This window comes from Nanorana parkeri, unplaced genomic scaffold (assembly GCF_000935625.1).
Source record: "Nanorana parkeri isolate BGI_ZX_2015 unplaced genomic scaffold, ASM93562v1 scaffold187, whole genome shotgun sequence".
NCBI lineage: Eukaryota > Metazoa > Chordata > Amphibia > Anura > Dicroglossidae > Nanorana > Nanorana parkeri.
The window spans coordinates 140545-165903 of record NW_017306455.1 but is presented as its reverse complement, the minus strand read 5'-3'; the positions used below and the strand labels follow the sequence as shown (position 1 = coordinate 165903).

General features: G+C 41.8%; 1 protein-coding gene across 2 annotated transcripts in view; it reads right to left on the bottom strand.

Moving 5' to 3' along the window:
- Window positions 1-25359, bottom strand: part of TANC2 (tetratricopeptide repeat, ankyrin repeat and coiled-coil containing 2) — a 259959-nt gene that overhangs the window by 200826 nt on the left and 33774 nt on the right. For both annotated transcript variants that reach the window (XM_018555203.1, XM_018555204.1), the window contains exon 2: window positions 19731-19830. In XM_018555203.1, coding sequence (XP_018410705.1) covers window positions 19731-19797 — 67 coding nt within the window. In that variant the 5' untranslated portion in view covers window positions 19798-19830. The remainder of the gene's footprint in view (window positions 1-19730; window positions 19831-25359) is intronic.

Genomic DNA, 25359 nt, shown 5'->3' with positions numbered 1-25359 from the left:
GCAAACTATGCATGTATGAAGTAGAATAGTTCTTTCAGCACTTTTAGACCCATGTTTATATTCCACCAAGGCCGCTATCAGCATGGATTTAGTGTACTGTTCCTGTGTTTGCACTGTTCTCCCCTGGGTACTACTCTTTCCTTGCATTCAAGCTAAACATACTTCTGGACTCACTGGCTACCATCCAAATTGTCCCATGTGTGTGTGCGTACGTGTGTGAGACAACAAACTGTAAGCTCCAGCGGGGCAGGAAATTATGAAAGTGGTTCTATATTATCGTAAAAAGTGGACAGAATACGATGTCACTACAAGGTAACAAATAAATATATATATTTATATATATACACATATATACATATATACACATATATACATATATACACACACACACACACACCACTCATATACAGTACACACACCTATGGTAAATACATACGCAGGCATGCACAAACACAGTCAGTCCTTTTCTGGTGCACAACTGAGCTTCACATACTTTCTGCAGTAAGCCATCACAAACAAATACACTGAATAAGCCTAACTCATGTATGATCATAGATATTCTGTCTAGCCTTGCTCATCCTCATATTACAGCCTCAAGGCATTTATTTCAATGCAGACCTTAACAGTGCGGCTGCCCCAAATTTTTACACAAAAGCATGGGCACTGTAACGGAGAATGGAGACCTGAGAGTGCAGATAAGGAAAAACTTCTCCATACAGGCAGCAGTGGGGGCAGCACAGGAATACTAATGTCTGGTTTAATAAAACCCGGCGTTCCCGTAGTAAATATTTTTCTTTGAGCAATTAATGGCACACTGAGCAGTCTCTTCCCCATGAGGGATACAGCCAATTAATCAAAGCAAAACAGATACAATATTATAATAACCCGGAGACGAGAAGCGCAATTACAACTCTTGTCACCATCGTAGCATTTATTAACGGTAGAAACTAATGAAGGCTGGAGTGAAAACTGGAATTCTAACACAATTCAGGATATAGAGCAACATCAAACAGGATCACATTAAAAAGGAAAATTCCATCTCTGTTCAATATACATACACCCAATGATCATGTTGCCCATGGCAAGCATTCCAATACTCAAAGAGGGGTCCACAGTGGTGAGCAAAAGCGGAACCCACAGGCTGCATTCTTCATGAATGTTAAAGGGCTGCAGACACTTTGCTGAGCAGTTGTGTGTATTGGGCCAATAGGTTCAATACACTTTTTCTAGCAATATTCTAGGTCAGGGATAGGCAACCTCGGTGCTCCAGCTGCTGTGGAATTACACATTCCATTAGTCATTGCAAGATTCAGGGAAGCAAAGGAATGATGGGATTTGTAATTTCACCACAGATGGAGTGCCAAGGTTGCCTATCCCTGTGTTCTAGGTGCTGGTAGTTTCTAGTGTAGAGCTCCCAGTGCAAACACTAAAGACTATAGTTCTATCCTAAGCCCCTTTCACACTAACCACAAAAGTCTTTAGCTTTTAGTATAAATCAGCTAAATACATTTTAGTTGCCTTAAAAAAAAGACTTGCAAAGCTTTAGTATGTATATGATTACATTTGTCTTTACACTGTTACTAATGCATTGTTACCTATCATCTAGCAGAGTGTTAATCTCAAAGAGATGAAAGCATAAGGACAACGACATACATCTTTGTTACAAAACACTTCTCGATACATTACTAATTGGAGCTGAACAGCAGAAGTGCCTTAGGGTCCCCACACACCTTACGATTATCGTACGATAATCGCGGGAAATCCCGCGATCGTACGATGATCGTAAGGTGTGTGGAAGCCGTGCGACCTCTACTACTGTAAGGTCGCACGACTTTAAACTTACGGACATGTTTGAAAACCCGCCGAGCATCGTACAATGTTCGGCGGGTTTGTGGCATGTCCGTACGATAACAGCCGCACGGGCCGGTGTGCGCAAGCGCACACTGCCCGTTCGGCATTGCGGTCATCGGAAGCCCGCCCCTCAGGGGGCGTGGCTTGCGATCATCGCAAGTACGATCTGCCTATGCAACATAGGCAGATCGTACGTTTTTTTAAGTACCTTACAACCATCGCAAGACAAAAGTCTTGCGATGGTTGTAAGGTGTGTGCCCAGCCTTACAAATGAATCGTACAGTATGGATTGGTAAAGATGTAGGTAAGGTTGCATGAAAAGACATTTCCAGCTGGCTGCCGCAGTGCCCAAGAAAGTAATCCAACCAGCCTGTGAGAAGACTAGGAAAGCACCAGTTGGAGAGACAGCTGTGCCCTGTACAAGGTGATTATTCACACGCAGATTGTCACATCATCAACAGCAAACTGGCACAACTGGATAAGTACGTGGATAATGCTTTCACAACAGGAGCTCAACGGCTGATCAACCAGTGCTAGAAATGTTCTCCAGGTACAAATGACCTATTACTTCGAAACAAATGTGGCTTTGAAAAGGCGTGCTTAATTCGTGACTTGCAAAACTTAAAAGTGTGTCTTCCTTATGGATTGTGGCTGGTCACTGCAATCCTCTTTTTTGCCTGATATGCATTACCAATGTGTTTATTAACTTAACTAGTCATTATAATAAACTAGAAGTCTAGTTTAAAAATGAACAGACAATATTGGAAGAAGTTATCAGCTAAATTCACACCACCCCCTCCCCATCACCTTGATATGCATGAATGCAGATTGGTTATACTGGTGGGTGTACTTCCAGCCTTTGAGGGGTTATATCCACAGGAGAAGGGGGGGGGGGTGTAATACTACCCATGATCTGTATACTTGCATGTCTATAAATCTACAGGCAGGCTGTTCAACTGTTCAGGTAAAACCGCCCCACGTGCAGTACTCTGCAAACCACCACCTACCAGGAAATAAATATACAGCCGACACAGGCTGAATGCGACCCGAAATCTCTATTTATGCATATAATGGAGGTGTGGAAACCAGGGGTCGGGCCTATTTCAGTTCTACTTTAAAATTAAGAGACATTGAATTTCAGAACTGAAAACACTGGCACAAATAAAGTGAATATCCTGCAGATTCAAGACCAGTGCTAAAACCTATTTTTCAGAATAATTTGTTCCACCCAGATACAAGCTATTGCAAAGCCAAGTAATGGTGTCTCTTCCCTCTGAATGGGCTGTCCAGAATAGACATATAACTGGGGACTCCAACTGAGGCCTTTTACACAATGGGCACCAGCTTATAGAGAAGTGTGTACAGCAACTATTTACAGCATATTTGCAAACTTGGTGTGCTTTGCATATTTCTTCCAGATCTGAGCAGTAATCCAGTGCGAAGCTTGGAACTTCCTGTAATAAAGACCGATCACTGCTGCTCTCTCTCCTTCTGCAGGGTGACTGGTCGTGTATCTGCTCCCTCCTGTAATAAAGACCGGTCACTGCTGCTCTCTCTCCTTGTGTAGGGTGACTGGTCATGTATCCGCCCCCTCCTGTCATTTTCTGCAGGCAGCTTGCTGGGTCCCTCCCACAGTTCTGCCCTCTGCACAGGCTATGTGCAACACACTGATGATGTCACCACTACGTTTAGAAGCCAATATCTAGGTTTGCAAAGGTATTTGCTGCACACATATAAATCTTCCCATCTACATGATTTATAGGTTGAAATCGATGAACTTGTGTCTTTTTTCAACATGACTATAACTATGATTCAAAAATAACTGCAGCTTTACATTTATTTCCTTATAGCCCTGTGTGTAAAAGGAAACATACTTTTCTAACGCACCCTGTAATGTTCCATGTCACTTGCAACAAATATGGTTGGGTGAGCTCAGCGTCGCCTCTTGCAGACCCATTAGGTAAATTGTGTGTCATCGCACACCCACGTTCACAGATCAAACTTTTTCAAGTTGCTAATAACGTGGAACTGTCAAGAGGTGTTCTTTAGACAGCAGCGAGATTTTAACCATTTTAACTAACACGCAAGAAATGTAAAAAAACATGCCTTATTCATGCCTTACAACGCGATAATTGTTGGGTTACTAACTGCTGTTTCTCAAACTGCAAATCTGGAGTGTGGATGAGTAAATCAATTTGTGGATTGCTTGCAGACTGGCACATGTAAAAGTGCTGGGAAGCTGGAGCACAGATGACTGAACTTATCATGGTGTTAGGCATTAATAAGCAGTTACTGCAAAGAAAGGTTCCAAAGATTTTTGAGCAGTTTGTACATACAGACATATTGCTGTACATCAGTCAGAACCAAATCAACTCACCTGCTGATCTATTGTAAGTCATTATTGCCAACAGTTAAAGTGACCTTACCTTGTCTTTCCTTGCGTCCCGGCCGAAAATGTGAACTGCGAATACGCCCGCCCCAAGATGCTCTGCGGCCGCCCGTGCAGTTTCACATTTTCAGGTAGCAGTAGATCTATGCAAAAAAAGCTGAGGGTTTAGAAACCCTTTAACAAAGATTTGTCTGATCTTCCACAGTAAGCACCAATGGGTACTTATATCAGCATGCACCTCACCACCGATTTGTTAGCAGATGAATTGGAGATTCTTCTACCCATTTTTCCACAGTGGGCACTACCACTGATATGCCATGCCCAGTGTTATCAGAAAATAATTTGTTTGGCCCTGCTTTTTTTTTTTTATTGCTGGCTATAGATTGTCAGATCTTTCCAGAAAATTATGGATGGTGAGACCCATCAGGAGATTATGCATTGCAGGGGCCAGTAGAATCCTTTATCCCAATAATATGAAGAAAAGAGAACCATGGCTGCCTGATTTCAGGGATCCTTCAGCATGCTGAAAGTCTCTGCATGAAATATTAACTACATCCAATGATCCTGAAGGCTTGTTACCACTTAGTATTAAACAACCTTTTAGGTCAAATCGGTCTGTAACATAATGGTAAAGGATGGAGACCTAAAATGTAAAAGCCGCACACAGTGATAAAGATTCCTCTGAGGGGTGGTCCCTGTCCATATTTATAAAAAGTACCACATCAGCAACCACACTAAGCTCAGAGCTCTTCTACACATGTACAGCAACAGAAGAGAGATCTAGACTTGCCCACAGAGCTGACAGTCTCCAACTTGAATGTACCGCATGTCAATGCATAGTCTACATTTGTATAGAAACCAACAAAAAGTACGATGGTTTTCTGGGTGTGTTGAATGAACGACATGAATGAGATCTGGGAATGAGCATGGGCAAAGCACAGGTTCACATGAAATAATAATTCTACCTATAAAAGAACCCACCCTTTCCCTTCACAAGCAAATACATATAATATAGGCCAGGGGTAGCCAAACTCCGGACCTCTGTGGTGAAACTACAAATCCCAGGATGCATCTCCCTCCGGGAGTCATGCCTGTGGCTGTGAGAATCTTGCAATGCCTCATGGGATTTGTAGTTCCACCACAGCTGGAGGGCCGGAGTTTGGCTACCCCTGCTATAGGCTCTAGAGAGGTGGCTTGTGCCACTTCATTCTGTTGCGGCCTTTCCATGGCTTAGCGACATTTTCTGTTTCTGGGAAGTGATGGCATGAGAGCTAAAGCACAGATGGAAGCACCAAGAACAGAGGCGAATGCTCTAGCTGTCTCTAACAAAGAGCTGACAGAGGATGCTCATTAAAGAAGAACTCCGGGCAGAATAAAAGTAACCCTTGCAGTGGGGCTACCCTGTACTGCAAGGGTTAAGTGCTTTTTTCGGGCTAGGGCAGCGGTGGCGAACCTATGGCACGCGTGCCAGAGTGGGCACGTGGGGCCCCCTCTGCTGGCACGCGAGCCCAGGTCCGCATTAACAAAGGGACGCAGCTATAGCGGTCCCAGTCCAATTAATATTGCTATAGAGTAGTTCCCTCTCTCCCCCGCTGAACTGACAGCAGAAGAGAGGGGACTATTTTACCATTTTCGGCTGCCGCGGAGGAACACGGAGAGCTGCGGCAGCCGACAATGACGTCTTCAAAGCCTGTATTCATTAAATACAAAGCCTGCCGTGATTGACTCAGTGGAAGACGGAGGACACAGCGGGGATCGTGGACAAGGTAAGAGACTGTATTCCCGATTGTGGCTCGGGGTTACTGCTTATGGTACTGAAAATTAACCCCGAGCCACACTCGGGAATACCGCCATGGATGTTAGTGGGTGCATTTAAACATTATTTTGGGCTATACTCGTCTTTTATGACGAGTATAGCCCAAAACCTATATTTTTTACACAAAAAAGTGAGGGGTCGTCTTATACGCCGGCAAATACGGTAATAAATAATAGTCATTTCTGTCCCGGCTGCAGTATTAATCTACCCCAAGGATAATTTATTATTGCTGCGGGTAAGGGGGTGATTATTATTGCTGCATGGGGTTTTTTTTTAAATTAACTCCTGCCTAAAAACAATTCTCCCCCAGGCAGCGATAATAATTGCCCCCCTTCCCCGCAGCAATAATAAATTATTATTGCTGCGGGGAAGACTAGGTTTCTAGTTACGCCTCTGCTGTGTAGTGCTGACTTTCATTATAATGTATTGCTGGGACTTGTAGTCCCGCATAGCTGGTGGTATTCTGCATTGCTGTATGATAATTATACAGCAATGCAGAATAGCCCCACAGAGAGCCCATATAAACCACCTGAAAGCCCTTATAGACCACCCGAGAGAGCCACACTGCCCCCTGAGAGCCCGCACAGCCCCCCAGAGAGCCCAAACAGACTACCTGAGAGCCCGCCTGAAAACCCTTATAGGCCACCCGAGAGCCACACAGCCCCCCAGAGAGCCCATACATACCACCAGAGGGACCACAGAGCCCACCCAAAAGCCATAATAGACCATCTGAGAGCTGCACAGATCCCCTGTACAGACCACCAGAAACCCCACAGAGCCCACCTGAGAGCCGCACAGCCCCCTGAGAGCCCGTACAGACCACCTCAGAACTGCAGAGCGCACTTTGAGATACATAAGTTGGTTTAGTGATCCAGTTTGGGCACTCCGGCTCAAAAAGGTTCGCCATCACTGGTCTAGGGTGTAAAATAAAAAAGAAGATATACCCCGATTCTCTGTCCTGCCAAGCTGCTAGACTAGTCCCCACAGCCTCCCTCTCCCTCTGCTCTGGCGGTGGAATGTCCCTCGGCATCCTAGCATCTAATACACTGTATTAGACGTGATGACTCACAGGTCATCAGAACACCAGAGCGGAGGGGGAGAAGAGGCTGCGGGGACCGGTCTAGCAACCAGAATGGGGAATGAGGTTCAGGTGAGTATATCTTTTTTTATTTTAAACCCTACACCAAAGTGAGCCCTTAACCCCTGTAGTGCGGGGTTTTATTCTGCTCGGAGTTCTTCTTTAATTTCAATTACCAGTAACTGTAACAAACTGCAATCTGAGGTCTGTGATTTTATTTACTCAGGGAGAACGAAGGTGGATTTCCTTTCAGGGCTTGTTCACACCATGTCCGGATCATGTCCAGGCCAGAACAGTTTGTTCCCGGACCAAAAAAGCATCCCAATGTATACCTATGGTATTTCTGGGCTCTGTTCACACATGGTGGCACTTTCCATTGCAGTTTGTATCGGCATATTTATAAACAGGCCAAAAAAGAACACATTGGTCTACTAATATCCTCTATGTTTCGGAGTCACAGTCAGTCATTGATTGATGTTGTATGGGAGTATGGATCACGCAGTACAATGAAATGCTAAGGAAAGAACAAATGCATTCTCTTTTCAGTTGACAGGTAGCGATATTCACCTGGTAAACTCTGATCCTTCCAATGCATGTCAGCATCACTGCTGGCAAATGTGCAATTAAAATACTCCCATTCCAGTTAGAAAAAAAACCCATCTCTTTAAACAAGTTCCCAAAAGCGTTCTAATAGCAGTGACATGATCCATGAGTCAGACAGTCATAGGCACACATTGTTCTAATCGCTGCTGTTTAAAGAGATCTTTCCTTTTTAAGCCGGGTTATGCAAATGTGATACAGTTTAGTCCGTTTTATTACGAGATCTGTAGACTTTATGCACTTACCCTGTAATCACCTACAATGGCTTTTTGTATTTGACGCTTTTTCTCAGTCAAAGAATTTTGAAAAAAAAAAAAGAGATCTTTCCATGAAATCTTGTGGCTCTTGTGTTGCTGAGATCAAAATCTCAGCAACACAAAACACGCATGGGGGCATGTTGGCCGGCTCAGGGGCAAACAAAATATTCACGTAAGAACATTTACATTGTGCTTCGGTGGAGCTCTCAAAGCATTTAAAACACTAAACATGTCGGCAGAATGTATATATTGTGGTTTCTGAAACTTTATACAGACCTGAGGGATAACGGAATTGTCATATATTGTGACAGACGATAACAATACAAGACATTTTATAAAGAATCTATATGCCATGTTTTAAGCAAAAAAAAAAAAATGAACAAAACATGCTTATTGTTATAGTGTAGTTTTTATAGATAAAATCAATGTTTTCAAGAAGGTCACCATATTTGGTTATTTCATATACAGGCCGTGCTCCCTGCTTAGTAGTGCTGCGTGGTGATTGCGCTAAGCTGCTTTATGATTTTAAAGAAAGAGGATATGTAAGCTCAAAGTGGCTGCAAATATTCACTCTCTCTAATGATCTCAGGGTTCTGGCCCTCTCTATCTTTAGATCTAAAAGGAATATAGAACGGCAGGAAAAATGTACCCAATTATTTTCATATGGGCACTAATATAACTCTCCCATATGATTACACTTGGGGGATGGCCTTATACAAGTTTAAGAGGGCTCACTATACAGACTTAGCCAATGCTGGCGTAGAGCTCTGCCAAGAGGATTCATGCAGCAAAGGAGGTCAGAGCTGACATGTTAAGATTAGACATGTGATTCATTTAATTCCGAATCAACATTTGGATGAATTTTCCAAAATTCGGACATTCAGGCACATCCGAATTTCTGAATCCCAATGCATCCGAATGTGTCCAAATCCCCGTTTCTGAATTTCGGATACCATTTGAATTTCGTTCAAACACTAAACTAAATCGGACATGTGACTTTTCTGACCAATCAGATGTGGTTTTCGGTTTAATGCATACGAATGGGTCTGAACACGAATTTTCGTTACTGGAACATGGGAGCCATTTACAGTATATACATGTAATACTAAAGCTGAGGCTCCTAGACCCCAATGGCATTCAGGATACAAATTTCTGAATTGCAGCATTTTTTTCTGACCGGACTGCAAAATTTCACATGCCTTGCAATCCCGTGCGGTCAATCGCATTGTGGCGGGAGGGCGTGGCTGCGGTGCCATTCACTTCAATGGACCACGCCCCCTCCCGCCCCACAACAAACGGAGCTGGATCCAGTGCCACAATTGGGCCAGAACATACTGAGGATGGTGTGAACGAGGCCTTAATGTTACAAAGGCAATAATAAACCTTTAGGAACAAAGCCTTATCTGTGCAGCTCATACATCCCTTTTTTTTTTACTTGGTAGAATGTTTAACTACTAGGATTAACTTTAAGTACTTTTGTTTACTATACACACAAGAATTCTCTAACTTGGACTACTAAAGACCTTTTACCTAGTGTCAAAGTGCAGTGTCCCTCCCCAGAAATCTTAATTCCGCTGTCATATTGACCAGGGACAAGTTCAGAGTAGATAAGACACTTGACTGACAAAGACTTTGCAAGCAAACCAAAACCATTAACCGGCTCCAATAGTTGTTTTTGGTCATCTGTGTTTATTGGGTTAGAAATTCTTGATCACATTCATGGATGGCATGATATGTAGCATGTCTGTTTGCTGGGCATATAAGCATCCTCCGAATCAGCTCTATCTTTGGGAAAAGGATAGCGAATGGCTGAAGAAATCCAACCTCAGCTGGGGTGTTTGCTTAAAGAAGAACTCTGGACAAAAACATGATATTAACCCTTACAGTGGGGATACCCCCACTACTGGAAGGACCAGTCTAAGAACAAGCTAGCTCTATTGGCGAGTATAACTTTTTTTTAGCACCTAGAGAAAAACGAGCAGCTAACCCAAAAGGTTGATAAAAGTTTTCCCAGAGTTCTTCTTCAACCCATAGATATATCACTGCTGGCCTGCAGCTGGCTGGATTCAAAGAGGATTGTAAAATATAGTTCAGCCTGGTTAATAAAACTGCATGGGGTTTAAAAATCTAAAACGAAAGCAGACCCCTTAAACCCCAACCTAATCCTAGCATATTTATACACTCTTTGCCTCCCTCCCCCATCACTTAAACCCAAGAACAAAAATGTAATATCTTGCAGCTTACTAATTCTCAGATGTGCATTTCCATACGTACAGGAAAATACCTTTTGATCCTGCCAGAAATCTAATGTGCATGTAACTTCCTTTAAACTGAACTGAAATCTCAAATAATATTACCAGCCTCCCCAGTTCTCTTATGTGAACTACAGAACACTACGTTGTAAAGATGAGAGGGGAGGTGTTTTTTGGCTATAACGTAATTTCGGTTCTAGGGTGACACTGTTGTTCCTACACAGAAGCAGTACAGTGTGCGAGTGTTGTCAGCCTAGGACAGGAAGTGTGTTACTGGCATGATCACTAGATGAAAATTGATGCAACTACTACATCTTATGGACTAGCAAGCTGCAATAGATTACATTTTTTCTTGGGTTAGATGCACTATAAAGCCCAACTCTAGTGCGGACAAAAATGTAATGTAACCAATCGTAGCAAAATAAAAAAGCAACTCCGGCTATTAAATAACCCAATCCCTCACGGAGTCCCCTGCAAACTTACTTATCTACTACTGCTCCAAATGGAGGGAAGGGAGCACCTGGACCTGGAGTCTGAAAAGCTATAAAATACATGTCAGTATCTACAGGATCTCCCCAGGTAATATAACACAAGCACAGCCATAGGTTAACATGCTGTCTGTCAGGGTGAAGGATTGGTGTTCAGGCAGAGCTAGTGTTTGGCCAGCTTTGCCTGAACAGCACCCTCTGACGGAACATATTTTCTGGTTTCAACAGCCAAAAGGGGCCTGGAGTGTTTGATCGGTATAACCATTTTAATTTTTTTTAGAATTGTTGGAAGACAGGGGGTAGGTTCATTTTTCCTAGGGTTTAGGGTTAAAGTGATATTAAAGTCAAAAAGGTTTTAAGTTATTTCAAATGCTGATGAAATCACTTAGAATGGATGATGCTTCTTGATGTTAAAAAGTTTTAGTTTACTGCAGAATCTGCTGGTCCCCTAAGCACTGGCCCTAATATCCTGTTTTAGGGAGACTCCTTTCCCTTGCAGGGTCCTATGGAAACTCTTTTGCGTGCTTGTAAGCTGCACGTGTCTTCACATGCACAAACACAGCAATACAATCCTCTCCTCTGCTCCCCTGTCATCCTTCTCCAGCTAGTAGATGAACAGTTGCTGGAGACTGCTCTGTCCCTTGTGATCTTGCACTTGGCTGGCAATTTAAGGAAAGCAGAGCTGAGAGAGCAGGAGCCGGCTGTTCTGAAACATAATGGCTGTAATTGCTTGGGCAAAAATGTAAAATACTTTGTTTGGCAATCTATAATTGTTTAATCTGGACTTATTATTTAAAAAAAATAAAACAAATGCATTTAATACTATTTTAAAATAAAAATGAAGATCTACATCTATCTGTCTGCAAGCCAAAGCCTCGAAGATGTCTACGACGTCAGCTTGAAACATCAAACTGACAGATTAAATATGAGCATCTGGACAATAATGTCCCTTGGTGGTGCAAAGCAGTAGGCTCCCTGTTATTGCAGGTCTGTTTAAGATAATGCCTTGGTATCATATCTCTGCAAACCACAGGTTATAAGCCAGTCCTGGCACTTACAACTTCTACTGCATATATTCCATTTAACTTCACAGACCCTCTGACCTTGCTCTGCTAGAGGAAAAGCTCTCAAGGGGTGCAGTGAGCCAGTAAACAATTTGCACAAGTGTTAATCTAGCGGCATCACGTCATTAGGATGCGGGAAGGCCAGGCGTGAAATGTAGACTTACATGCAAAATGAATCCACAGCGTAAAGTAATCTTCTCTGCTAATTACTCCAGGGAAGAGACAATTAGTGCTGCGGAGGGTCAAATCTCTGACGAGAAACAAAACGCGAGCATGCAAATCAAGTTTGCAGTTTGTTATTAGGGATGTCCTTTATACTGTGTCCAATGCAGTGGAATGATGAAATAAGAGCTCAGGAGATACACTTGAGCAGGCCAGGTCAGGTCCTCACTTTAATGTTCTCCTAAGCATATCGTTTCAACAGGAGGACTGCCAGCACGTGTGAGAAAAAAGACTCAGCGCTGCTATGTAAATATGAGTCATCTTTATAACAACAACTTCAACATAAGGACTACTTAATAAAACAGTGTGATGGTAATAAGCCACGTCCCATAGCAACCAGATTTTACTTCGCTGACATCAGATCTGATCTGTAATACTCTTCATCATTTACCAAAGTGTCATTTCTTAGTAGCTTCTAGACATTCGAATTCAGACAATATGTCTGCACAGAAAATGGCGGCTGGATGCTGAAAATCTTGCTCAGGAACAATACAGGCATTTCTATGCAATATGCTTAGATACATAAGTCCCACAGCTATTTTTTTATCTGGTATAGATTTCAACTGCTCCTCATTTTAAAACAACAGTGGAATATTTTTACATACCCATGAGCAGAATAATCTCCCAATGACACTGAACCAGACAAGAATGATATAAAAAAAAACAAAACAACACAATTTAATACAGTTGTTTGCACAATAAAACAAATAAATGTATTTTTAAATGCTACCGATGTAAATACCTCAATCTGTCTTCACATCAGCCTGCTGTGATCCCCCGTACAGTAGAACTCAGACTAGGGGAGGGAGGGATCAGTGCTCTGAGCCAATTAGGCTCGGATGCATGCACATATGCTGACAAGGATCATGCTGAAAGGAGAGAGAAGAGAGATGGCCACATATATCTGCTATCCCTGATTTGCCCAATTACAGGCTGGGGGCAAGATGACCAAGCTGTATTGTTTACAAGAGTTGGGAGGTCCCCAACATAGCCATGATGTCTAGTAGGGCTGTGCAATTTTCAGGACTGGTTGGATAAAATTACAGAGGTAAAAATAGCTCCCATATATTAAACAAATAAACAAAAAAGATCTGCGCCAGTGATGATGCAAAAAAAGGTGAAAAAGAGCTACTAAGCACTAAAATTATATCTGATATAATACAAAATATACATGCAATAATGTGCCGAGCTGAAGAAACAATCAAATATATACAGTGAAATATACAACAATGATTATAGGCTGAACTCAAACCACATAACATACATAGTGAAATAAAGTCCAAATGGAATCAAACAATGTGGTGTAGATAACAAATCAAACAATGCAATGTGTACAAACAACATGAGCAGTCCTCCGAAGCAGACTTTAATAATGTGAGGGAGGCCCATTTATTAGATTATATATTATATCATATAATATATATTATATTATAGCTCCAATATATTATTTCAACTGCGGTCCCTTTTCTTCTCTAAATTATACTGATGGGCTTATGTGGACCCTGCTATGTGCAGGCAAGAAATCTCACTTTCGTATATCAAGGCATTCATGGTTTCTCCTATATTCATTGGACCTTGACTGCACAAGCTACATCTCTAAAAATAACAGATGAATTAACAAGTTAATGGATCAGAGAGCTGAAAAGCTGCAATTCCATTTTAATGTTATTCCATCTGATCGTTACCTGATCAGTTTCTAATCAAAGAGTGGGCTCATTATTGTCTGCAAACGTAATGTGTGTAATGGATAGTTGGCATACAGGACCCATAAAAGCCCAATCCTTTACTGAAACATTTTTTCTATCTTGTCTATATATAAAAAGTTGGAATAGGTAAATCACTATTGTTGCTATCCACTTAGCATATTTATAGCTGAATTTTGTGTAATGCCAGCATATTTCCGCTGACAATATACAGTGGATATGATATTTAAAAGACAAAAGAAAAAAATCCTAACAGGTGTAAAGTATAAAAGAAGGTCTAATGACACCGAGAGGTCCACAAACCATGACAGCCATCTAGAGTATTGTACATACAGGCCAAGCTACATCTCTTTGGGAATGTTTTGTTGAAAAGGCTGCAAAACCTTTATTGAGCCAGAATGTCACACAAAAGGTGACATTGTCAGACCAATGAGCCAAAAGTCACAAATGTTCAGACAGGGCTCAGCAGAGCGCAATCCCCATGACACAGATGAATAGACTATTTTAAATTCTAGTACACACCTTTTTCTTGTCTTGAGCTTTTCTGAACGAGCCGTAAAGAAAGTAATGTAAACATCTGTACACTTTTGGGAACGGTCAACTGGTGTTTGAGATATTTTGATTCCTCTCTTTGTTTTTGAACACTAAGACAGGATGTTCCACACTCAGTAATTTGTGTTTTACAGTCATTTTACCATTCGAACGAACAAAATGTAGTACATTTGACCAAAGCCTGACAAATAGCTCACGTTTTCCCCTCTGTAAAGCTGATAATTATTTCTGGGTGGACACAGATGGCATCACAAAGATTTCTGTCATATAAACAAGGCAGTTCTGTCGTGGACTATGCTTCTAGAAAGAATGCTTAGGGGCATACCCTGATAGCATGGGTAATGGGGCATGCAGAGAGAGACAATTGCAGGAAGGCTGATGCCAAAAAAATGGACAGGTATTACCAGAAATCATTTTGGATGATATATTGGAAATAGTTGTTCTTTTTGTCTGTTTGATAGTTTGCATTATTTAACCTACTGCATCTCTGTTTTGTCAAGTTATAATATACAGATGCATACGTTTAGAGGATTTAAACAACCTAGCTCCATTTTCTTCTAAATTGTTTCAATGACTGAAACCCCAATGCTAGGTCCAAGTGTGGCTACCAAGTTATTACACATGAATGGTGTGTATCTGAATGTAAGCAGCAACTGGGAAATTGAAGACTGGTTCTTATGGGAATGGGCGCAAGAGCCAAGCATCATCCAGTCGAGGGATCCACCAAGCTGTTCTTAGCATTTCTCTCTTCTGTGCCACTCACCATGCAAAAGAAAGAAAGGGATGCACCAACCCCAAAAGCAGTCATTATCTTGATGACGGTGTTTACCAATGTTCCAGATAATAACCTCCTAGATAACGGGATGGAAGATTATCAGGACAATGAGGTCACCCTGAGGTCTCAGACGTTGCAACATAGAACACTGCTGAGCAACATCATTTCTGTTTTATCCCTCTCACAATTCCAGTACTTCCTGTTACATACTGCTTTTCCTATTCTTTCCCATATGTTAGTTAGATTGCTGTAGAAAGATCCATTCGATGTCTTCAATATTACAACACAAAGAAGAAATTCCAATTTAGCTGATTTACTTGGACAACAACAAGTAGTTTATGCGGCACACATATCCCATTGCTTGAAGAAACACATCTGAACTGTACATATTAGACAATGCTCACTTGGTCCAATAACTGCTTCACAGTGACGACACTGATCCTTATATATGAACCTGGTGCTAAACCAGAAAACTAGTACATTCCTATATGGGAAATTGAGAACTTGGTTCAGCCAAACATGTTTATCTCTAGCTTCAATGCATTGTGTTACATATTCTATATCTGCAAACCATGATTGTAGTGGAAGAAAACATAGGCAAACAGCGTCTCCAGGAGAGAACAATCCTGAGCCGCACATGCAAGATGTGACTGTGTACAGCAGGTATGAAAGGGATCATTGAATACGCAGATGCATTATCACCTACCATCATAGCTGATTATTCTGTCTTTCAGGCTGGTAAATCATCCATAAGCATGTGTCTGAGTACATATTACCCTGACCCATCCCTGACATTCTGTGACTAAATGAAACAGCTATACGAAAGAGAGGGGGAGAGAGGCCAAGGTAGAGCTGTTAAGTCACCCGGATAAAGAATCATAGTTTCAACAACTCTAATGTTACTCTTTCTGGATCAGATACCAAGACCAAAGTCACACATCAAACCAAGCAAACCTAGGAATGTAGCAGCTGTATAAGTCACAAACTAGGAATGTAGCAGCTGTATATATTTAGCACGCAAACAAACAAGTCAATAAATAAAATAAATAAATAAAACACATAAAAATGAGAAAACCCAAGAAGTATAAAAATGTTCTGAAAAAGAGAAATAAAAAATCTTAATAAACATTGTGGATTAATATGTCATTAAGAGCCTATTATTATTATTATTATTATTCAGGATGTATATACAAGTTTGATCTGTACAGTAATGGACAATCATTGGCCTTGCAGAGAAATGTTCACTTTAATGCAGCCCTCTAAAGATGCATATACAGTGGGGCAAAAAAGTATTTAGTCAGCCACCAATTGTGCAAGTTCTCCCACTTAAAAAGATGAGAGAGACCTGTAATTGGCATCATAGGTAGACCTCAATTAGCCAGTCTCCAGATCTCAACCCCATAGAAAACCTTTGGAGGGAGTTGAAAGTCTGTGTTGCCCAGCGACAGCCCCAAAACATCACTGCTCTAGAGGAGATCTGCATGGAGGAATGGGCCAACATACCAGCAACAGTGTGTGCCAACCTTGTGAAGACGTACAGGACACGTTTCACCTCTGTCATTGTCAACAAAGGATATATAACAAAGTATTGAGATGACCATTTGATATTGACCAAATACTTATTTTCCACCATAATTTGCAAATAAATTCGTTCCAAATCAGCCAATGTGATTTGTCTGGATTTGTTTTCTCATTTTGTCTCTCATAGTTGAGGTCTACCTAAGATGTCAATTACAGGCCTCTCTCATCTTTTTAAGTGGGAGAACTTGCACAATTGGTGGCTGACTAAATACTTTTTTGCCCAACTGTACTTTCCTTCCCTCCCCAATCCACCAGGAGCTCTAGGAAAGCTCTGTTTAAGCTATGAGTTGCCAGAGTCACAGCTCACAGCTCATTCAAGTGATGTGCTGGGAGAAGCAGTAGAATACGGCAGATCGTTGTTCTGCAGTACAAGAAACATGCCGATAGTATGTGAGAGCAGAGTGAGAGCAAAACATATAAACAAACTCATCAGTCTGCTCCTTCTTCTTTCACTGTCCAGCCACAGGCTGGGGGTGCAGAGAAAAACTATAATGCACACCTGTGCATTTGGCAGCTTGAATGCCTAAGTGCTACAAAGATCAACAGGAGGAATTCCATTGTTTTCAATGGCCCTTGTTCACATCTGAGCAGTTATTTTGGCCCCAATTGACTTCAATAAATGTGTCTGACCCCATTGTTCACCCCAATTCCAGTGCGTTCTAGCATGATTAGCTGCTGGAACACACTGGATGGCATACTGTGAACCTCCCTGCGTCCTGGGGTGGGAGGGGGCGTGGCAGTGCATTTAAGTCAATGGCACTGCAGCCCTGCCTGCAGTGCGATCGCCCGCACCAGCACACAAGGCACAGTAATGCTCGCGTTTCAGTCGGGTGCGATTGACCTGAATGCACCACCATGACCCCTCCTCCCCCAGGACGCAGGGAGGCTCACATTATGCAATCCAGTGCGCTCCAGCAACTACATTTTTTTAAAAAAAGCATCCAAGTGTGAATGAGGCCTGTGTTACCGCACTGCAGCAGAGAAAAAGCAGGTCTCCTCCCCTGCCAGAGAGGGCTGTGCTGTGTGGCAAAGCTGTGTAAATCTCAGGACTGGACTAAAAATCCTTTGGTAGGTAAAGCCGCTCCCATATATGCATTTCTTCTGTCTTGCCTGGAGATCGGGTTTAAATATTCTTTGGAGAATAGGCAAAATAATGGAAACATCATCAAATAAATTATACTCAGTATACAGTAAGGAACACTTCTTTTCAAGATCACAACATAATGTTTTTAAGGCTGGGTCACAGAGGTGCTGATCTGTGCTAATTTTACACAATTTACTTTTCTGGCATTGAGTAATTCTCCTGCCAAGTATCCACAGTATACGGCAGGGTCACATGCACTTTGCATATGTACAATTTTCAGCTATTGATGTACATGGAATGATCATCTGTACATACCTCTGTATGACCACAAACCTGGCAGACACAGATTTAGGTCTAAATTGTGACTTTTTAAAAGTTAATCTCTGCTTTTATGTGGTTTTTCTATAATTTTGTCTATCCTTTGTTCTTGTCACTGCAGATACACATTTGTAATGCATGGTGGGAATCCAAGATGCCAGCACTGCAAGTTTTCTCCTCATTGTTCCCTAATAAACTGTAAATGTGTCTTGATCATTCAAAGTGGTGGCCTGCTGCCTCCTGCTGGAGAATGTAGGAAATTAAAGAATGCGTAACTCTGAGCTAAACTGCCCATACACAACAAACCTGTTGCAGAAGCGAACATTCAAACATAAGGATGGACATAAATAAAATAACAAAACAAATGCCTTGTGTTCCCTACTAGAGCATGAAGACAAGTACAACTCAGTATAGTATGCATGAGTAGGAGTTACAGTATGAGACATCTATCCCTAGATTAAAGCTGGCGAAAACACTGTTAGAATTTCTGTGGGTGGACCTGCTGGATCAACAACAGTCAATTACTCAATCAACTTTTGTTGAAGGTGCCAGGCTGAAAGGTTTCAGCTGGACAGCGACTGCAGTCAACGCTCATGTATTCTGACAGCGGCAGCAACCGGCTGTCAGAAAACAATAACCCAGTGGGGGTTATTCCTCCATCCATGCTGTTTGGCGTGCATGGATGAATTGATTCGATTTTTTTTGTCCAGGCCACAGGCTAATCTATTAGTATATGGCCAGATTAGGCTTGGTTTTACATCTGTCCTGGAATACCTTTCCCAAATGTGCTGAGCACAGCCTCGCTTTGTTTTCAGTGGTACAATATAGAGCAAAACAAATGGAAATTTAACAGAAACTGATACTGAGAGTAATCTATTAGCTGCCATTGCTGATCTCCCTAAAAATGCCAGCTGCCTGGCTTTCCTGCAGATTCACTGGTTGCAAAACATTATAAGTGAATCAAAAAGCACTGAAACTATTGCATTTGCTTAACAGCCAGACAACCAACGTTTTCAAATGGGGAGGTCTTCAGTGGAGGTGGGAGTGGTCATTATTGTCTTGTAAGGAAATCTGCAGGCTCTGAGCCATCATCCTGATCCTTCTTTCACTCCAAACTTTGGTGTATTTCAGATGAGGGCTTTATTAGGTAGTGAAGCCACGGTAAAGTATGACAACCTTCATACAACCTTCCTCCTTCGCAGCTGCTGTAAAATACTTGGTGTCGAAAGACTAGAGGGAATGGTGATGTCATCCTTTCCATCATGTTCCAGTGCTCGGTCCCAGCAATTAGCTGCTAAGCTTGAGCACAGCATCATGGGAGCAGGCCACATACTTCCCCATAGGAGAAAATAGTGGGTATTGCGTGGAGGCAGCCACACAGGCATGGCCATTGGCGTGCACATTCAAAAGGAGGCAGCCTTCTGAATAGCCATGGTGACAGAGTCTCTTTAATTGCCCAACAATTTGCATTGCACCCATCATATACATAAAAAAAAACAAAAAATTGCGGTATATTTTTGTATTTTTTAGACTAATAACATATCAGCTGTTATTGCTGCCCATCCTGCCATGATACAGGCCTCCTAATGAGCCTCCAATATGATAGTTTTACAAAACTCTATACATAGAAGTATCAGCTACAGCCGAACTGAAAAGAGAATTTAAAGGAATCCTAAATGCTTTATTATAAGATGTCTTACCGCTGGACCGGTTCTTTCTGTTGGACTTGCCACCACTGAGAAGCATCTTCAGACTGTTCCGGAACATGTCTGCGCCACTAGTCTCACGTCAGGCAGAAATCTGAAACAAAAAGGTCAAAATAGTTCATGATAAGGCACATATTCAGTCGCACAACATTTCTAAAAAAATATGGCAAGATACCTGCAAACTGTTTATAGACCTCTAGAAATTGCTAAATTCTTCAAAGTCTAAAAAAATTATTTTTGTTTAAGTAATAATTTTTACTTAAAATGACCAGTCCACCTAATATTGATGACTTGGTTATAGACAGATGCTAAGGTGTTTAATCATGAACTGGCGTCATCTCTGTCAGAGACTGCAGTGATTAGATCCCATCACTGGAGATCTAGGCTCTGACCCCAACCTATGTGGTCTCTTTACTCATCTTGCAGCAACAGCAGTCGCAGTTCTACTACCATAATCACATCACCAGAGAATCTCAGGAGAAATTTGTAGAAGGGTCGGATGGCCCGCTCCTCCCATTTTCCCCCAAAAAAGATAAAACTACCACTTTATGGTAAACATTTTGATTAAACAATTTTACATTTACAAGCACTATGAAGCCCTGCCGCAAATCGCGGCACCTCGTCCAATGACAACAGAGACAGCCCTCCGGTAAGTCCTCTCAGACTCTGCCGAGGCCCGTATGCACTCAGCTCTAGAGTCCCCAAAACATATTCCTGGCCCGCTTGGGCCCCATGCTGCAGCTAAGTGCGCTTGCCTTTTTAGAATGCCCACCGTGCCAGATGTGCACCTCCCCTTTCACTGCCGCAATAATAAAAAAAACTCTGTTACAGAGCTGCAGCTCATTCCAACTTGAGAGGTACCTACTATACCTTGTGAAGTGCCTGATCCACTCAAAATGTTTCTACATCACAATGCAACCTTTTTCCCCCCATGTATTGAACTTAAAAATCAAGGTCCCCTTAGATACTATGTTTACCTTTCCCTGGCTTCCTCCTTCTGGTGGGATCAGGGTTAAAGAACTCTGGGCACAATTATTCTTAACTCTTGCAGTGGGGCTTTTGTCACAATTAAAGGAGAACTATGAGGTGAGTGCCTTTCACTCACCTCATAGTTCTAGCCGACCTGTGACAATGAAACGGTCACAGATCAGCTCAGTAGATCGGGAGGTGAGCAAACACATACCGGCGTTCGCTCACTTCTCGATCCTGTCACGGCTCTCTGCCGTGCCAGGGGAGGGACTGGATTCCCCCCTCCTCGCTCCGATCCTCCAGCACGGACGGGGGAGGGGGCGGCTGTCACTCACGCAGCTGGGCGGGTCCATTTTTTTAAAGCGTCTTTTATTGACTTTTTGGGGTACTGCAGTTTTTCGCCGTTTCACGGTCGCACGCAATCTGTAATCTGGGCATGTTGGGTATCGTTTTACTCGTTGTAACCTCATCTTTTATATTTCATTAAAAAAAATGGGTAATTTGTTGTGTTTTGGGGCATTTAATTAAATTTGTCACTAAATTTTGGGGTTTAATAAGAAGTTGCGCTAATATTGCGCAACATAAACATTTTCAACTACCACCATTTTATTCTATAGGGTCTTGGCATTCAGAAAATATATAATGTTGGGGGGTTTTACGTCATTTTCAGGCCTAAAATTTGGAATATAACACGGGTGCAAAAAATTAAAAAAGGGCCTCAGTCATGAAGGGGTTAAGAAAGATATACTCACCTGAACTGCAGCTCCTAGACTGGTCCCTTCAGCCTGTCTCCTCCTCCGCTCTAGTGATGGCATTTCACATTGTACAGTACAATAAAGTAAAATACAGTGTAGTGAACATCACAGGACCTTGGAGCGCAGGGGAAGCAAGGCTAAAGTGACCGGTCTAACAGCCATGCTTTGCCGTGCTCCACAAAATTTGTGCGTTATGCTTTCTTCCCAAAATGCAGCTGTATGAGCTGCCCAACTTCCTTAAAACAATGCATTCCCTCTATCACAGATATTTTATCTTAGTAAACAATAAAGAGTAATTTTACTGAGCCACCGAAAGCTGTAGTGGCTGATCTACAAATATCTTTATTTAAAGGAATTCTGTAAGAGTAAAAATATGTGAGCTGACTTGCTCTTAAAATGTGCAGATGCCAAGGCTTTCCAGATTGCCTGTAATCAGTGCAGCTTCCATATTTTGTTGCCATAATAACTATAAAACTCCCATTTACATTTGCCTAACTAGGAGCTTTTTTTAATGGAAGAATTTGTTTACACTTTCCCTAAACCAGCAATGCACCTGTTCCGCCATTAACGCACATAAAGGAACAATGTCTGGATATGTGCTTGTGGGGCGTAATAATACCTATTGCGCATTAAGTAACTGAAAATGCCTTAATAAAGGGATCAGCTACACAGGTATTCTTTTACACTGAAAAGGGAGGATTATGTGGAACACAAGTGTCTGTTTCTCTTCTGTTCCACCTACTTGCACACCTTCCCCTAGACTTAAAGCCAGGGGCATACAGACTTGAAGAAATCAACAGCCTCTTCCCTGCCAATACCAAGTGTTGAAAAAGATTTGTTTGGTTTGGTTTTTAGATGTATGTGAACAAGGTCAATTAAATGTAAATCTTATTAAAGTGTGGTAACTTTTAAAAGTCTTATTATTATATATTGTATAGTATATTAAGTCTTATATTATTATTTTAGTACATTACATAAACACAAGTGTAAACTGCTCATGCAAATAAGACTTGGCCACATTACAAGGTCCGGCGGGCCGGATTCGGCCCGCGGGCCTTGTGTTTGCCACCCCTGCTCTAAAGTATAGGTCAAGGCAAAACCAGAAAAATACAGAATGTAATACATGCACATTGCCCTGTGTTTTATCCCTTTAAACCACACAGGGAGTCACACACACACACAGACACACAAAGGTTGAGCTTGATAAACCTGTCTTTTTTCAACCTCAAATACTATGTGTCTTTTTTCAACCTCAAATACTATATAACTATGTAAAAACCCTGCAAGTACAGGAAAAAAAACCTGTTGATCCGCCAGATATCTAGTCCATTCTAACTTCCTGTAGAGAGCTAACATAACAGTGCCTCTGCTACATGAAATCCCGGTCAGTGATGTCAGCCTTGCCCAGTTCATTTGTGCTGGGCTACCAAACATCCCCACTGCTATGTTAAAGAGAGGAGAAGGTTATCCTTAGTCCAACAGTGAGGAACTGATAATGCAGAGTTGTCAGCCCGAAGAGCAAGCCAGGGGATCACTGGATTCATGGAAGGTTCAACACGTATTTTCCTGAACTTGCAGAAAATGTATCATCTGAAAAAAGAAAACTAATACAGCCACAGCTTATAGGGGCTGGTAAGCTGCAATATATTACATTTCTGGGGTTTGGGGGTTTAGATTTACTTTAAGATATAACCCCTACTTCCTTTCTAGATTTGCAAAGTCCATCCTGAAAACATTTTTTTTATTTTGTCCAAACATACACTTTAAGGCACCAATGCACTGTCATCAGACTTCAGTATGGCTACATCAATGTAAAAATATGATTATAGGCAGCAAGGTTGCTAAGTAGTAGGGACAATACAGGTATAAAGTTTGCTTCTCTCCATTTAAGTTAGTTTCCTCCAGCAACTTAACCTACTGGAAGGGCCATACAAGAGGTGCACCGAAATGAAAATTTAAAAACCGAAACGAAACCGAAATGAAAAAAAAGGTCAGGCCACAAGTTGTTTTCTAACTTTTTTTAAAATGTAAAAAAATATATCGTTTTATTTATTTTTTTATAAACTTTTAAATTGTTTTATATTTTATTTATGTATTAAATATTTTGTATCTTTTACTTTATCTTTAGGGGCTTTGGGGAAATATTAGGGATCTAAACAGACTCCTGATATTTCACTTTTAAACTAGAAAAAGAGATTGAGAACACAGAGTTTTAAATCTCTTTTTCTGCAGCCCCAGTTATCAATGAACAGGAATCCTCTGTACTGAGTGTTCCTGTTCATTCATAACTTGTGGAGATAGTATGTTTACCATGTTCACAAGCATGAATGAACAGGTGGTGATGTAGATTTCCATTAATTCATAATTGGGAACACAGTAAACATACCATGTCCTCCATTATTTAAAAACACTCAGCGATCGCTGAGTGTTTGCATTGGCTCTCCTCTCTGACACGCTGTCACAGGAGGCTGAGCGAGTAGTGCGGGGTGGAGAGCTCGATCTGACTGCTATACCCTCCCTGCACCACCGGCCTCCTATGACAGAGTTGGCTGTCTCCGCCCACACGGCCGTTCTCCTGATCTGTGACAGGAGGCTGAGTGGTGCAGGGAGGAGAGACGCCGGCCGCTCACAGCGCTCTCCTCCCGCTCGGCCTCCTGTGACAGTTTCTCTCCCACCCCCCGGCTGGGACACAGAGCAGCGCCCTGCGGGGAGGAGAGAAAGCAGGGATACGCCACTATTTCGGGCAAAAAATTGCACTTTCGGCATTTCGCCAAAAGTGCAATTTTTGGCCGATATATCGGTGCATCCCTAGGTCATACTCCCCACGATGTTTCCATAACTTACTTTGGCAGTAAGAACTGAAGTAAAATGAATAGTGCGCTATATAAACCATTAAAATAAATAAAGGTGGCCTAAAACAACATAAACATTTATATAATCTAATATCTATAATACATGAGTTTATTTAAATACACAATATTCCAAGAATTTGCCAAATACGAGGCAGGATGGTAACTCGCTACAAACTTTTGAGTGACAATTTCCTTTAACCTTTTCGTGTTCAGAGCTGAATAACACTTCTGTCTACCAAGAGGTAAAGAAAATAACGGCACAGATTTGTCTGCACAGCAGGTACCTGTACAATGTATTGTAATAATCGCAGTAGAAGACCCAGGACACTGCTGCTAATTGCCCTCCTGTTGCCAAAGGAAAAACATCCCGTCACAAATAGGCCAACAAAACGATCGTTTACGAGAAAATATAGCAGAGTGCCCTCTCGATGAGATGTACTGCTGAGCATTATTATTATTAGGATTATTCTTTCCATTTTATAGAGTAAAGGTTTGCAGTCAGACCTGTAGACTCCATACAATATTGACAAAACTTCAGAAAGTGAGGAATCAGAGCTTCCTGGATGAGAGAGTTTACAATCAACACTGTGCAGACTGCAATATTAAAGCGAGGTAGGAGTGTGTGATTGAAAGCCAGACCGTATAGTAACTGTAGTGAGTTACTGCTGTGCCAGGAGAGAGCGCAGAGCTCTTCTGGCGTGCATTTGGTGTCGAATCTATTGACTTTTTCATTACACATCATCAGTGCTAAGCCAGCAGTATTGTTATGTCAGCAGTGCCAGTCTTGCACTGCAGAGTCTTGTCGAAAAGCTGGATTTCCAAAAGTTTATTGAAAGCAACTTTGAAATATTCTGACATATCAGACAAGTAATCTTACATGGACTACAATCCCTACAATATAAAATGCACTAACTTAATCCATAATGGTTTTGGGTCACTATTTTTTTCAAATCTATGTTGATATGCGATATCTCTCTCGAATCTTTTCGTCTCTTTTTCTGTGCAGCTGTCAGAAAAGGCAACCAGCCGGGGACAGGGGGGGAGGGG